General features: G+C 55.7%; 1 protein-coding gene across 2 annotated transcripts in view; it reads right to left on the reverse strand.

Annotated features, from left to right (window-relative positions):
* Positions 1 to 1267: 1267 nt before the first annotated feature.
* Positions 1268 to 15109, reverse strand: part of COL5A3 (collagen type V alpha 3 chain) — a 39166-nt gene continuing 25324 nt past the window's right edge. For both annotated transcript variants that reach the window (XM_036459678.2, XM_036459677.2), the window contains exons 45-67: positions 14546 to 14599; positions 13803 to 13910; positions 13673 to 13726; positions 13416 to 13469; positions 13243 to 13296; positions 13086 to 13139; positions 12503 to 12610; positions 11385 to 11438; positions 11051 to 11104; positions 10719 to 10772; positions 10438 to 10491; positions 10136 to 10243; positions 9916 to 9969; positions 9420 to 9473; positions 9158 to 9265; positions 8848 to 8901; positions 8736 to 8771; positions 8240 to 8293; positions 6871 to 7084; positions 6682 to 6794; positions 5230 to 5298; positions 2534 to 2773; positions 1268 to 2441 (exon numbers count right to left, since the gene is read on the reverse strand). In XM_036459678.2, coding sequence (XP_036315571.1) covers positions 2295 to 2441; positions 2534 to 2773; positions 5230 to 5298; positions 6682 to 6794; positions 6871 to 7084; positions 8240 to 8293; positions 8736 to 8771; positions 8848 to 8901; positions 9158 to 9265; positions 9420 to 9473; positions 9916 to 9969; positions 10136 to 10243; positions 10438 to 10491; positions 10719 to 10772; positions 11051 to 11104; positions 11385 to 11438; positions 12503 to 12610; positions 13086 to 13139; positions 13243 to 13296; positions 13416 to 13469; positions 13673 to 13726; positions 13803 to 13910; positions 14546 to 14599 — 1953 coding nt within the window. In that variant the 3' untranslated portion in view covers positions 1268 to 2294. The remainder of the gene's footprint in view (positions 2442 to 2533; positions 2774 to 5229; positions 5299 to 6681; positions 6795 to 6870; positions 7085 to 8239; positions 8294 to 8735; positions 8772 to 8847; positions 8902 to 9157; positions 9266 to 9419; positions 9474 to 9915; positions 9970 to 10135; positions 10244 to 10437; positions 10492 to 10718; positions 10773 to 11050; positions 11105 to 11384; positions 11439 to 12502; positions 12611 to 13085; positions 13140 to 13242; positions 13297 to 13415; positions 13470 to 13672; positions 13727 to 13802; positions 13911 to 14545; positions 14600 to 15109) is intronic.

The raw sequence follows: 15109 nt of genomic DNA on the forward strand, positions 1-15109 counted from the left end.
ACCTCAACAGATATCATTAATTCACAATCCCAAACTCATTCAACTCACTCCAAACCCACCTCCAATTCAACTCATCTTCAACCCATTTTCAACCCCTAAATTCCAGCCCCAAACTCACTTCAAGGCTCAACTCCTAACTAGGTTCTCTTCACTTCCAACTCATCCCCCGACTTTCTACCCAGACCTTTGACATCTAGTCCTTTCATTTCAAATCAAAACCACATCCCATGTCATCTCTCCATGAATCCCCTCAGCTTAGCCAGTGTCTCCTGGCCTAATCAAGATTAACATGGAGATCTGGCTGTCTTTTATTTCTTTCTCTTTCTCTTTCTCTTTCTCTCTCTCTCTCTCTCTCTTTCTTTCTTCCTTCCTTCCTTCCTTCCTTCCTTCCTTCCTTTCTTTCTTTCTTTCTTTCTTTCTTTCTTTCTTTCTTTCTTTCCTTCCTTCTTTCCTTCCTTCCATTCTCCCTCCCTTTCTTCCTTCTCTCCTTCCCTCCCTCCTTCTCTTTCTTCTTTTCCTTCTTTTTTCAAGTTTGATGCCTTCTTAATGGGTTCACATTTTTTCCAGCTTTACTGAGATGTAATTGACATATCCTACCTAATAAAAGAGTAATATGCAAATTGACCATCACTCCAACACACAAGATGGCCAATCCATGTGGTCAAAGATGGTGACCCCCATGTGGACACAAGATGGCCACCACAAGATGGTCAGCAGCGAAGGGCAGTTGGGGGCGACCAGGCCTGCAGGGGAGGGAAGTTGGGGTGGACAAGACTTGCAGGGGAGGGCAGTTGGGGGGGACCAGGCCTTCAGGGGAGGGCAGTCGGGGGGACCAGGCCTGTAGGGGAGGGCACTTGCGGGGGACCAGGCCTGCAGGAGAGGACAGTTGGGGGCAACCGGTCTGGCAAGGGAGGGCAGTTAAGGGTGACGGGGCTGGCAGGGGAGGGCACTTAGGAGTGACCAGGCCATCAGGGGAGGGCATTTAGGGGCGATCAGGCTGGCAGGGGAGCAGTTAGGCATCGATCAGGCTGGCAGTGGAGTGGTTAGGGGGTGATCAGGCTGACAGGCAGGCGAGCAGTTGGGAGCCAGCAGTCCTGGATTGTGAGAGGGATCCCAGAGGGTGCAGGCTGGGCTGAGGGGACCTCCCCCACCATGCATGAATTTTGTGCACTGGGCCTCTAGTATAACATGTAAGATGCAAGTCTAAGGGTACAATGTGGTGATTTGATCTCCATATATATTGCAAAATGATTCACTAACACCTGTATTACATCACATAATTATTCTTTATTTTTTTGTGGTGAGGAAAGTTAAGATCTACTCTCTTAGAGATCTAGTATTTTCAACTTTTCCTGAGTTAACGAACAGGCCCACCACCTCCAGTGAGTCCCATTATAGCTGGGTTCCCCCGCCCACCTCCACCTAACCACCTCCACCTAATAACACAGTTAAGATGGGTGGTGATACAATAGACAGACCCTAAGGAAGATGCGGGCAGCACCAGATGAAGGACACAGACAGGGACACAGTTCAGTGGTTTATTCTCAGACTTGAGATGCCAATTGTGCCCTGGGGAAAAGGGTGGGGGGTGGGAATGGGGGCGTCATGCTAGAATCTCTTTCATCATATCCCAGCCTTCTGTAAGGAGGAAGCAGATTAAATATATAACAGAGGGGGGTTTTCCCTTTTAATGTAGATCCCGGTATAAATAGGACAGCACCATCAGGATCCTGATTTACCCCGCACCTTGGTCCCCAAACCATCTGGCATAGTGGGCAATGAGGGGGCCTGTGTTCAGAGCTGGGCCTAGGCAGCGTCCTTCTCTCTGAACCCACCTGAAGAGAGGAACGAGGGGAGGGGCCCAGACTGGGATCAGGAGAGGTCCAGTGCTTAACTAGTGGGGAGGGTAGCACCAAAGGGTGTTGGGGTACTGCCTGGGAAGGGAAAGACAGGGGCGGAGGGCACTCATCAGCTCTGGACTAGAAGTTCATTGCGTGGGGGATCAGGCGTGGGAGTTGCAGGAGGAATGGGCACAGAGGGTAGAAAGCCTGCATCACTCCAGCAAGGGTGAGGAAGGGAATAGGAAAAGGGGGGGAGGCTGGACTCCTGGGCCAGGGGAGTCCAGCCCGCAGCCCCCAGAGAGTGGAGCAGGGACATTGCTTGACCATGACGAGCAGACTTCCCTCTGAGTCCACAGGCACCGGAGAGACGATAAATATGGTGGCTTCAAAGCCTCAGCACCAGTGTGCCCCACCTGGGGCTCCCTCGTGGCCCCGTCCACCCCCTCCAGACGCTCAGCTGCTGAAGCAGACAGGGCCCAGTTCAAACCCGAACTTCTGGTTCGTCTGGCCAAAATCGACGGCGGCCATGTCCCACAGGGGCAGAAACCCCACCCGGGAAGAGCTGAACTCCAGGAGGGTTTTCTCCTGTCCCTTCCGGAGCTGGCGGTGGGAAGACACAGGCGGGGAGTCAGGTGGGATGGGGGATCGGGGCCTCCCCTCCCTGCCCGGCCAGCCCCTGCCCTCTCCCTGACCTGGCAGCCGTCGTAGGGGACAGTGACGGTGGCCAGGGCCGTCTGGTTGAAGGTCAGCTCTTCTCCGTTGGTCCCCAGGAAGCGAAGGGAGCGGCTGTGGTCCCCGGCGGCCGCATCCAGCCAGGCGGCGGCGTTCTGGCAGGAGAAGGTGAAGCTCTGGCGGGCGCTGGCACTCAGCAGCTTCAGGAAGGTCAACTGCACCACGCTCACCGGGGCCCCATCGGCGTCCACGTAGGAGAACTGGGGTGGGGCAGAGCAGCAGGTGAGGACGCCCCCTTCGCCCTTCATCACTCTCTTGTGAGCCCTTGGGCACGGTGGCTACTGAGCACTTAAAATGTGGCTGATGAGCCCTGGCCAGGGTGCTCAGTGGTTAGAGCACAGGCCCATGCCCTGAAGGGTCTCAGGGTTGGATTCCTGGTCAAGGGCATGTACCTGGGTTGCAGGTTCGCTCCCCACCTCCCCAGTCAAGGAGAGATGGCGGAGGCAACGTGCAGAAGGCAACCACTCCATGTGTCTCTCTCATCCACGTTTCTCTCTCTCTCTTTCTCCCCCTCCCGTTCTCCCTCCCACTGTCTCTGAAAAGCAATGGAAGAAATATCCTCAGGGCCTAACCGGTTTGGCTCAGTGGATAGAGCATCAGCCTAGGAACTCAAGGGTCCCAGGTTCGATCGATCCCGGTCAAGGGCATGTACCTTGATTGAGGGCACATCCCCAGTACGGGGTGTGCAGGAGGCAGCTGATCGATATTTCTCTCTTGTCCGATGTTTCTAACTCTCTCTCCCTCTCCCTTCCTCTCTATAAAAAATCAATTTTATATATATATATATATATATATATATATATATATATATATATATATTTTTTTTTTTTTTTTTTAAGAAGAAAAAAAAGAAATATCCTCAGGTGAGGAGTAACCCAGAAGAAAAATGTGGCTGATGAGACTGAGAAACTATTTTTTGACTTTGTTTCATTTTAAATTTTTTATTTAATTATTTAATTCAAATTCTTCACTTAAATTCCTAACTCTTCACTTAGCCTCCACCCAGGTATCTGAAAACTTAGGCTTGGAACAAACTGAGTATGGAGATCTACTTTCCCAACTGCAGGTTTTATGAAAGCTAAGTACGGATCAAGCATTTCCGATGAAATTTAACTTCCAGATTACAATGTCCTGTGAAGGTAAAAAATGCACAAGACTCTGAAGAACTTCTATGAAAAGAAAAGGAAAAAAAAGTAAAATGCCTCCATGATCTTCATATTGCTCTGCCAATAATCCGGATACATTGGGTTAAATAAAGTATATTAAGAACGTCTCACTGGCTTGAGACAATGCGCCCGTAATGCATCGTTTGACTTCCTTCTCTTTCCTGTCTTATATCCACTTTCCCCGGCTGATATTTTCTGGAATCACCTCCTCGATTTGAGAGGAATCCAAACCAAGACACCGACTTACATTATACCACAGCTTTATTTGTTTCCTTGGGCCGTCTGTTTCCTTGGTTATATTCCCAGGAGAATATCAACTTCATGAAGTCAAGAACTGTGTTTAATTTGCTGCTATGTTTCTAGTGCCCAGCATATAAATATACATTACATAAAGGAGTCCCAAACTGAACCCAAGGTCCCTGGCCCCTTAAACCTGGTCTTCTCACGTATCTCAGCATCTCAGCAGACACCATATTCCCCAATTGGGAACCAGGCCATACCTGTCTCCTCCCGCCCCTGCAGCTCATCAATTACTAGGTCCTATTAGCCTGCCCTCCTGGATATTGTTCCAAGTCACGCCCTCCTCTCTGTCCCCATAGCACCAGCCCCGGCCTAGAGCCCCTCCTCCCTCTCCTGGATCAGCACATCTGCCTCTTCCTGGTCTTCCAGGCTCCAGTCTCAACAACCACCAGCAGCAGCAGCCCCAGAGGCATTTTGCTAAAACGGAGATTTGCTCTGGGCCCCTCCCTCTTTCAAACATGTCCTAGGACTCCCTCCTGCCCACGGGTCTTTCTGGGGAGGCGGGCCTCGCCTTTCCCTACCTCCCAGCCTCTACTCTAACCACATCCCCCCTTGCCCTCTCTGAAGCAGAGCACGTAGCTTCTTCTTCTTTTAAAAAAATATATTTTATTGATTTTTTTACAGAGAGAAAGAGAGAGGGATAGAGAGTTAGAAACATGGATGAGAGAGAATCATCGATCAGTTGCCTCTTGCACACCCCCTATGGGAAATGTGGCCGCAACCAAGGTACATGCCCTTGACCGGAATCGAACCCGGGACCTTTCAGTCCGCAGGCTGATGCTCTATCCACTGAGCCAAACCGGTTTTGGCGGCTTCTTCTTCTTTAATTTCACCAGACCCCCTCTTGACTCTGGGCTTTTGCACATGCTGTCCCCGTGCCTGCAACACTTTTTCTCGTTGTCCTGAACTCACCAACCCAGCTCACTCTTTCGGCCTCAGCTGAGCTGTGGCTCCGCCCAGGGAGCCGCAGGTCCTTCCAGCACTGACTCCGGGTTTCCGCCATGCCCTGGGCTTCCCCCACCACACATCGGATGCCGCCCCACTCACCTCCCTCCCCAGCCTACAGCTCACCCACAAGGCAGAGGCAAGTCTGTCCTGTTCCCCTCTCCCCTCGAACCCCCTCTCCCGACACCACACACTGGTTCCCACACTTTTCATACCATCTGCCCCCTCAGCCTTCAGCAACTCACCTTCCTCCCTCGACGGAACGTGCTATACCAGCTTCCCGGCGTTTCCCTGGACCAGGAGGCCAGTTTCACCTGGGAAAGGGCGGGAGAGTCAGTAGCAGGCACCCACCATGTCCTTTCTGCATCTACCTCCCATCCAGGAGGGCTGCAGCTTGTAAGTATCTGGGACGGTGGGGCCGTGGTCTGGCCATGGGAGTGGGCTTGGCTGGTGCACAGGGCAAGGCCCAACTGGTGACTGACAAGAGGGGAAGAGGTGGTGGCTGGATGCCCCGGCTCCCTCTCTGCCCGGGTGGGACAGCGTCCAGGTGCTTGCTCTCCACGTTTCCCAGAAGTCCTCAATACCCGCTGCCTCTCTCGATCCTTCCCGCATCCTCCTCTCCCCTCCTGCTGCCTCCTAGGATCGCCTCCTCAATAAATGACTTGCCCAAAGTCTGGGCAACCCAAACCTAGACCCTTCCTCACTCCCTCTCCAGCTTCTCTCTGTCTGAGCAGGAAGATGGTGAGCTGGAGTGGGAGCAGTCCTGGGATGTCAGCAACTGTTTAGCGATCAAGTCCTGCCTTCCAGCCCCTGTGCCTAGGAGGTCTGAGTGCCACACACCCAGGACTCCGACAGTTAAAAATAATAACACATCAGAAGAGCATTGCCATGCATTTTTGCAGGATCTATGCTGGCTGCGTGTTTTACTTGCGGTAGAGGTATTAGTGCCAAGTCGGTGTTTCATGAGTATCTCCTGATATGTGCATCAGTACTGCGATTGCACAACCACCCTGTGCGGTAGGTACTTGCTTAGGCCCATTTTACAGATTAAAACACCGAGGCGACAGGCTTGGATTCCAATCCAGGCGGTCCAGAGCTGGTGCTGCTCGCCCTCCTCTAAGCCTGGTGCTGGGTGTGAGAGGTGGTTAGGCTCAGGGCTGCCTGATGGAGGAGCCCGGCATTTCTGGGGTCCAGCGGATGTCACCTCTCAGCCTGCAGCCTGGAGGACAGTGAGCCCACGGGGCCTATAAGATACCAGGTCGGAGGAGGCAGTAGCCTAGTAGTTAAGGGCTGGGACTCCGGAGCCAGACTGTCATGGGTAGCCTGGCCTCCTCCCTGTGCCTTGGTTTCCCTGTCTGGGGGGATGAAGACAGAACTAGCACATCTGGTGGTTAGGGCTCAGTAAGTGAAGGCACCTAAATGATTAGAATGGGTCTGACACATGTCAGCATTGCTTAAAGGTTTGCCTCCATTCGTGATCTCTCTGCTGGGTGTCCTTGCCTGTCTTCCTCCGAGAAGGCAAACTCCATAAAAGTGGGGAGGTGGGGGGGGGGGGGGGAGTTTTATTCTCCGTTGTAGCCCCAGCGCTTGGTGCACACTAGATGCTCAATAGACCTTGGTTGAAGGAAGGCAAAGTCGGGGGGCGGGCGGGACCAGTCCCGGTTCCTCCGCCCACGATCGCCCCCAAGGGCACTCACGGTCTCGAACTTCTTGTCGGGGTACAGGCAGGTCTCTCCTCCAGCCGTGAAGTTGCAGAAAACCCTGAGAGCGTCTCGCACGCAGCCCTGGTTGGGGTCAATCCAGTATTCCCCTGCGGCAGACCCGGGGCCGGTGAGGGGGCGCCCCGACGGCTCCCGCCCGCCCGCCCCGGGAGGGCAGGACCTCACCGTCCGGCAGGTGCGGGTGGTTGCGGTGCAGCTCGCCGCACACAAGGCCCGGGCGCTGGGCAGTGCCGGGAGGGCGCCGCAGCTGCTCCAGCTCCAGCTCCAGCGACGTGAGCGAGGCCAGGACCTCCTCCAGGCCGCCCTCCGGGGCCTCCAGGGCCCGCGGGCTGCGGACCGAGCGGCGCCGGCGCAGCCCGTGCAGCTCCGAGGGCGGACCCTGAGCAGAGGTGGGGATGGAGAGCAGGGCAGGAAGGGAGAGACAGGGAGAGAGCCGGCAGAAATGGAAGAGGCATGGGAGGCAGAGACACAAGGGCGGGCGAGATGAGAAAGGTGAGGGGGAGAGTCAGAGGAGGGTCAGACAGAACAGGGACAGGAGAGTTGGGAGAGATAGAAGTAGGGGGTGGGGGAGGGAGAGAGGGAGAGAGGGAAATGGAGAAAGGGAGAGAGGAAGGAGAAAGAGAGAGAGAGAGAGAGAGAGAGAGAGAGAGAGAGAGAGAGAGAGAGAGAGAGAGAGAGAGAGAGAGAGAGAGAGATGGTAAAATAATGGAACAAGTATTTGAGACAAAGACAGAGAGGCAGGCAAGACAGAAGAGTTGGAGAAAGAGACAGGGAGGAAGGATGGATTGGAGAGAAGACTCAGTCAGCATTCCATGGATATCCCCCTAATCTCTCCACACACACACACACACACACACACACAGCCCAGATCCCTCTTCAGCTTTCAGAGCACCTGCCTCTCTGAACATCTGGTATGTGCCCTGACTCCTCTGAACATCTGGTGTGTGCCCTGACTCCTCTGAACATCTGGTGGGTGCCCTGCCTCCTCTGAACATCTGGTATGTGCCCTGACTCCTCTGAACATCTGGTGTGTGCCCTGACTCCTCTGAACATCTGGTGTGTGCCCTGCCTCCTCTGAACATCTGGTGTGTGCCCTGCCTCCTCTGAACATCTGGTGTGTGCCCTGACTCCTCTGAACATCTGGTGGGTGCCCTGACTCCTCTGAACATCTGGTGGGTGCCCTGACTCCTCTGAACATCTGGTGGGTGCCCTGACTCCTCTGAACATCTGGTGGGTGCCCTGACTCCTCTGAACATCTGGTGGGTGCCCTGACTCCTCTGAACATCTGGTGGGTGCCCTGCCTTCCCTGAACATCTGGTGGGTGCCCTGCCTCCTCTGAACATCTGGTATGTGCCCTGACTCCTCTGAACATCTGGTGTGTGCCCTGACTCCTCTGAACATCTGGTGGGTGCCCTGCCTCCCCTGAACATCTGGTGGGTGCCCTGCCTCCCCTGTACATCTGGGTGCCCCACCTGGTTCTGAGCACTGGGAGAACTAGTGGGTACACTCCAACCCTCATCCCTGGGGAACTTACCGGGGGACCTGGGGGGCCTGGAGGGCCAGTGTCTCCACGGGGGCCGAGAGAACCCTGTAGGGAGAAAACTGTTTATGGAGACCCCTTCCTGACAACACATGCATGTATGCGCACGCACACGCACACGCGCACGCGCGCGCGCGCACACACACACATACACACACACAGAGCCCTGGGGTAGGGACATGCAACTTTTAGCACCAAGAATAAAGCACACATTTTCCTTTCATGTTTCAACATCTCTGAAATCAGCATCTTAACATCTCTGGCAAGTCATAGTTCTTTGGCAGAATTGTTCTCGTCTATAGCAGTTTATAAAATAATGGTGTATTTTGCAACTGATGGCAGCTTAGATTTGATGAAATACAATGGTACGTGCTGAATGTGTGACAGTGACTAAACAAATGGATGAATGCACAGGAATTATTGAGGGTTCTGGCGCAGTGGAGGGGTGGGGACCTGAAATGTGGGAGCCCAAGGGAGAGGGCGTACTTACCGGCCCCCCCTTGGAGCCCTTCTGTCCCAGAGGGCCCTGCGGGCAGAGACAGAGATGGAGTCCCGGCTGGATCAGTGTGGTGACCCCCACCTCACAGACCCTTCATACTCACTGCCACGCCTGGGGGTCCGGGGGGGCCCAGAGAGCCACTGGGACCTGGGAGACCCTGGAGAAAGGACACCAGGGTCATCGCTGACAGGGCTCATCTCTCCATGTTCCAGAAAAGCCTCCAGTTCCCTCAAGACACAGCCTCCAGCCTTCAGGTTCCCAGGTAGGACCCCATTTTCCCCAGACACAACCCCTATCGTTCCAGACTCGGGCTTCCCTCACCCCCACGGCCCACAAACAAGCCCATCTCTGCCTCCCCAATCATCCCCTCCTTTCAACACATTCTTCCCACTTGGGGCAGGACATTCACTCACCGGTTCTCCCTTGGGGCCAGGAGGGCCCTGCACGCCTGGCAGCCCCTGGTCCCCTTTCTCGCCAGCCTCCCCAGGAGGGCCAATGAGGCCGATTAACCCGATGTGGCCCTGGAGGACAGAGGAGGCGTGTGAGGAGGAAGAAAAGGGGTGCTGGGAGGTTTTTCTCCTAGAGCCTTGGGGTAATGCATTCTGGGAACAGAGGAGACCCCAATGGGAATAGAGGTGCATGAGGGAAGGAAATAATGGAAGGAGGAATTCTTACCTTTTCCCCCTTGAGGCCAGCATCTCCCTTCAGCCCTGGGAGGCCAGAGGGCCCCTGGATAGAGAAGGAGCATCCGTTGATGAGACTCACACATTAAATCTTAAGATCCATGTGGGTGACTGGGGGTGGTCAAATGGGAAATTTCCCGGACTTCAAGGGGAATTGCTAGGGAATGTGATCATGGGGATGGTCAGGAGGGAGGAGGAATGACAAGGAGTAATGAAGGGACTGGCTGGAGGGTGACCAATATGGATGCTCAGTGGTGGAGATCAGCGTGGTGGCCGTGTAGACTATCAAGATGGATGGTCACATTGGCCTATAAAGACGGAGGGGCACTGTGGTCATGTAGACCATCAAGATAAGTGGTCAGGGTAGATGGTAATCGTGGTCAGGGTAGACCTGCAGATAGTCAGTGAGGGGTCGTCAGCACCATGGTCATTCGCTGGTCACTGAGTGGCTCTTGTGCCAGAGCCTCAGGGACAAGGAAGTCTCTTACCAGGGGACCAGGAGGGCCTGTCTGTCCAGGAGGTCCCAGGAGGCCTGGTTCACCCTGGGATGAAACACAACATGGGGAGCTGCACCGCGCCAGAACCCAGTGTGAATGCCCGACCCCAACCAGGGCCAGCCCCTCCCAACTGCAATGGGAAATTAAAAGTGTGCGCACACAGGGAGGACCTGATCCCACCCCCACCAACCCCTGTTTTCACCCCACTCACCACAGGGCCGGGGATTCCTCGAAGACCCTCAGGCCCAACATGTCCAGGGGGCCCTCGAGCCCCCACGGGGCCTGTCCTCCCTACGGGCCCATCAGGTCCTGGCTCCCCCTAAAATGGATGGGGCAAGGGAGGGGGGCAGAGAGAGTCAGGGTGCAGCTGCCTCCTGACCGCTAACCAATCTTCAGGGCCGGGGGAGGGAATTGGGGCACCTGTGGTGGTCACCAGGCCCCTCCCCATTCTGACGGCCCAATTGCTGGCTGGGGGGTCAGGGCAGGGACCCCTCCCTGGGCAGGTGCACTCACCTTGGCCCCTTTCTCCCCTTCTCTGCCTTCTTGACCCAGGCGGCCAGGAGGACCCTGAGAAGGGAGAGACAGTTATAGGGGGCCCTTTAGGGGTGAGTGGGAGGTTGTGAGAGTGAGTGGGGATCTAAGGGGTGAATGGGGGTCTTTGGAGGTGAGTGGGAGCCTGTGGGGGTAAGTGGGGACTTGTGAGGGTGGGGAGCCTGTGGGGGTGAGTGAGGGACTGAAGGGGTGAGTGGGATAAGGTTGGAGCCAGGGCAGCCAGGAGGCAGGTCATCACTCACCCTCTTTCCAGGGGACCCTGGGGGACCGGGCTCCCCAGAAGCACCAGGCGGACCCTGTGGAGATTACAAAACGAGGAGAGAATTCGCTAACATTGGTTGAGCATGACTACGTTTCAGCATGCCTTTGACCCAAAGACAGCCTTACCCAAACATCACCCAGCACCAGCTTCCTCCCTCAAGCTCCTCACATTCATGGCGAGGCTCCAGAGAGGCAGAGCAGGCACACCTACAGGGGCCCCGGGTATTGCATATCCCACTCCTCTGGCCACCCAATGTGCCTCCTCACCAGCCCTGCCCCTTCTCCCAGCATCACAGCCTGTTCCCTCGCTCACCGGTCCTCCAACATCACCAGGGTCTCCTTTCTCCCCTGGGGGACCATCTAGACCCTGTGGTGGGAGGGAGGGAACAGAGTTGGGAGGGCTCCTGAGGGCACATGAGAATTTGGGGGTGAGGCTTGGAGGATGATGAAGGTTATTTGTTCTAGTGACCTTGAACATCTAGGTCCAAGGGGTGGGGAGACGAAGACACCTGGTCTGTGGGTGTGAGAGGGGGGCCTGTGGGTGTGAACGGGGGCTTATGGGAGTGTGTAGGGGTGAGTGGGAGCCTGTGGGGGTGAGAATTAGGGAACTTGATGGGTTTGGTGGGGACAGGAAGGCTCACACCCACCGACACTCCAGGGTCTCCAGGGGGTCCTGGGTCTCCTGGGAGCCCTCTGGGGCCCTGGAACACAGAATGATGAGTCATCGCCTCTCAGAACCATTGCACATCCATTCATGCATGCATGGACAGATATATGGTGCCAGGCACAGCCCTGGTTGCTGGGGATACATGGTGAACAAAACACAACATTTCCACCCCAGTCGGGAGAACATGCTGGTGTTTAACGGGGGCAGGTGCTGAGCTAAGAACCTGACATGCATCATCTCACTTCATCCTCCCAGCAGGACTCACAGATGGAACTGACCCAGAGGAACACAGTGGGTCGTGGGTGGGGAGATCCAAATGGAGGTCCCACTGACTCTGACGCTCCTCACTGCCCTTCACCCAAGCCGGATACACACACACACACACACACACACACTCGCACACACACACACATACACACTCACACACACACACTCACACACACACACACTCACACACACACACTCACACTCTCACACACACATACACACTCACACACACACTCACACTCTCACACACATACACACTCACACTCTCACACACACACTCACACACATACACACACACTCACACTCACACACTCACACACTCACACACACTCTCTCACACACACACACACTCACACACACTCACACACACACTCACACACACACACATACACACACACTCACACACACTCACACTCTCACACACACACTCACACACACACACTCTCACACACACTCACACACACACACACTCACACACACACACACACACTCACACACACACACACACACACACGCTCTGGCAGGAGGTCTCAGCCTCGGGCTGAGGGCACAGCCCACATCAGCGCCAAGCTTGACCTTGCCGTTCCCAGCACTGTCAGAATGATCCCGTGTGGAAGCAAGTGTCACCCCCACAGTGACATAGAACCACTATATTTTCATGTTGATTCATTCATTCAATCAACCATTGAGCCATTCATCCAGCCACATTCTGGGTTGCTCATGGAATCTGCACACAGGAGGACAGGGCACCTGGCTGGAAGCTGAGGAGCGGGTTTGAGTGAACACGCATGCCCCTCCCCCAGCTGTCCCTCCTCCTCCCCCAGGACTCACCACACTCCCTTTGGCTCCATCTTCTCCAGGGGGGCCCTTCTTGCCTGGGGGTCCTGCAGCCCCAGATGGGCCTGTGTCCCCCTTTTCACCAAATTCTCCCTTGGGCCCCTTTGGAGAAACAGAAGTCAGAAGAGCCTGGACTCTCCAGGGGTCAAGGTTAGCATGCCTGGACTTAGGAATCTGGGCGGTCTGGGATTTTCCTGGAGTCAGGGGTCAGAGTAGCCTAGACTTCCCAAGGGTAGGACGTCAAGGGGATCTAGGACTTAACAGTCCAGTTGCCTAGAGGTCATGGGTAAGGTTGGTCTAGCCCATGTGCCACCCTTTACTGAATTAGAAAAGGGCCCCCCTGTGGGGAGCTCATCCCCAAACCAGGGCTTATGTTAGACCCGGGCCCCATTTACCCCTCAGCCCCACACCCTCGTGCACTGACACCTTCCAAGGCTCTATCATCAAGATAAGCCGAGGTGCCCATGTGTTCCTAAGTGGGTGACTTAGGACTGCCCAGAGGTCAAGGTGGCCTGAGATACCCAGAAAGCAGGGGTTCCCTGGGGTGGGTGCAGGGGCACAGAAAACAGTCACTCACTGGGATGCCTGGGGCTCCGGGGAGTCCTGGGTCTCCAGCCTCCCCTGGCTCACCCTACAGGAGGCAAAGTGAGGGTTCAATGTCCAGAGACAGGCCACCCCCAATCTGAACTGGTTGTGCCTCCCCAACCCTGTGGAGTCCTCTCTCTCTCTCTCACCTTCTCACCCACGGCGCCGGGCTGGCCGACTCCTCCACGCAGCCCTGGAGAGCCCTGAAGGGCCACAAGGGATAGACGTGAGACTGGGATCCCAACCTCCCCTTCTTGAAAAATAGATGCGTGTCTCCTCCCCCCCCCCCCCCGAAGCTCTCCCCCAGCCCCAGAGTCCTCACCTCGGATCCACTCGGGCCATGGGGACCCCGAGGGCCTGGAGCTCCATGGGGACCCTGTGGGACAGTCAGAGCAGCATCAAGTGACCCCCTGCCCCTCCGAAAGGCTCCAGGAACCACAAACACCACCCTTGATGCTTATGACCCCCCTGATCCTTAAAGTGACAATGTGTCTTATGATACCACCCAACATCAATCTAATGGTCACCCTCCCCCTGCCACCTCTCTCCCCCTCCCACCCGCTCCCCCATTATCCATACCATGGACCCCACGTCTCCAACCTCTCCCTTTTCTCCAGGAGGGCCTGGCAGTCCCTGTGGAACAAAGAAGCAAGATTGGGGCATAGGGTGTGGGGAACCAGAGGCCATCCCCTCAAACTCAGACACCCACCTGCAGGCCAGGGGGGCCAATCGCCCCCACGAAGCCTCTCACGCCATCATCTCCTTTCTGCCCAAAGAGGCCTGGGGGTCCCCGGCGTCCCTGAGCTCCGTCTGCTCCCTGGGAGAGGAAGAGGGCCGGGCAACGTTAGGGTCCGGGTCAATGGTTGGAAGTAGGCTCGGGGTCAAAGTCAGGATGGAGGATGATGGTTGGAATCAGGGTTGGGATTAACTGTGGGGAGGGTTAAGGTTAGGTTTGGAGTTAGGGGTGTGGATTAAGGGTCAGAGTTTGGGAATGAGTTCAAGGGTTGAGTCAAAGTTTTGAGATGGACATTGGGTGATGAGTAAGGTTCAGATTAAGGTCAAGATCATGAGCAGGGTTCAAATGGGGTTGAGATGGAATTTCGGGTTGGGTCTGAGGTTGAGGCCAAGGCCAGATTCAGAGTCTGACCTCAGGTTTGAGGTCAGCATTGCCAGGCGGATCGAGGTTGGGGTTTGGGAGGACTGGGTCAGCGCTTGGCTAATGAGGCATTTGAAGACAAGGTGTGAGTTGGGATTGAGGTTAAGGTCTCAAGCAGGGCTGAGATTGGGGCTGAGGTTCTGGATGGAGCCAGGTTCTGGGACGAGTGCATACTGGTTGTCAACATGGAGGAGCAGATTAGGGTTGGAATCGAGTCTGAGCCTGAGTCCAGATGTAGGACACTGTCCCTTCCCCCCAGGGACCCAGTGGATAGTCACAGAGCCAGGAGCACCTACCGGGGGACCTGGGTGTCCCACAGGACCCCGTATCCCTGTTGGTCCAGGTGGGCCCTGGAGGAGGAAGCAGAGTTGAAAATCTCTCAAGATCAAGATTGGGGGGTGGCACTGGAGATGTCAATAATTGTCCCCCACCCACTGCCCCCACCAGGAAGCCATAGCGGCGCACACACCCCAGGCCTGTCTTCCCAGCCACCAGCTGACGGGCTCGGACACAGACATCTATCCTAAGTGTGGCCCTTCAGACTGCTCCCCAGACCTCCCACCAGCACCAGGGAGGTCTTGCAGCGGTGGCTGAAGCCTCAACGGGAAGCTGGGGATGCGCTGCCTCGGAGCCGTGCAGAGTCACAGCCAGAGAGAATGACATGCCCCCAAGGAAAGGCAGAGGAGAGAGGAACTGCCCCCCAAGGAAAGGCAGAGGAGAGAGGAACTGCCCCAGCGCCCGCCCGCCCTCCTGGGGCCCCAGCGACTCTGTTGGCCCCATCACTTCAGGTAGCGTGAGTGGCTTCTGTTACTTGCAGGTGTCAACATGGGACTCAGGGAGGCAGGAAGCTCCATGGCCTC

Source organism: Pipistrellus kuhlii, unplaced genomic scaffold (assembly GCF_014108245.1).
Source record: "Pipistrellus kuhlii isolate mPipKuh1 unplaced genomic scaffold, mPipKuh1.p scaffold_m20_p_30, whole genome shotgun sequence".
Classification (NCBI taxonomy): domain Eukaryota; kingdom Metazoa; phylum Chordata; class Mammalia; order Chiroptera; family Vespertilionidae; genus Pipistrellus; species Pipistrellus kuhlii.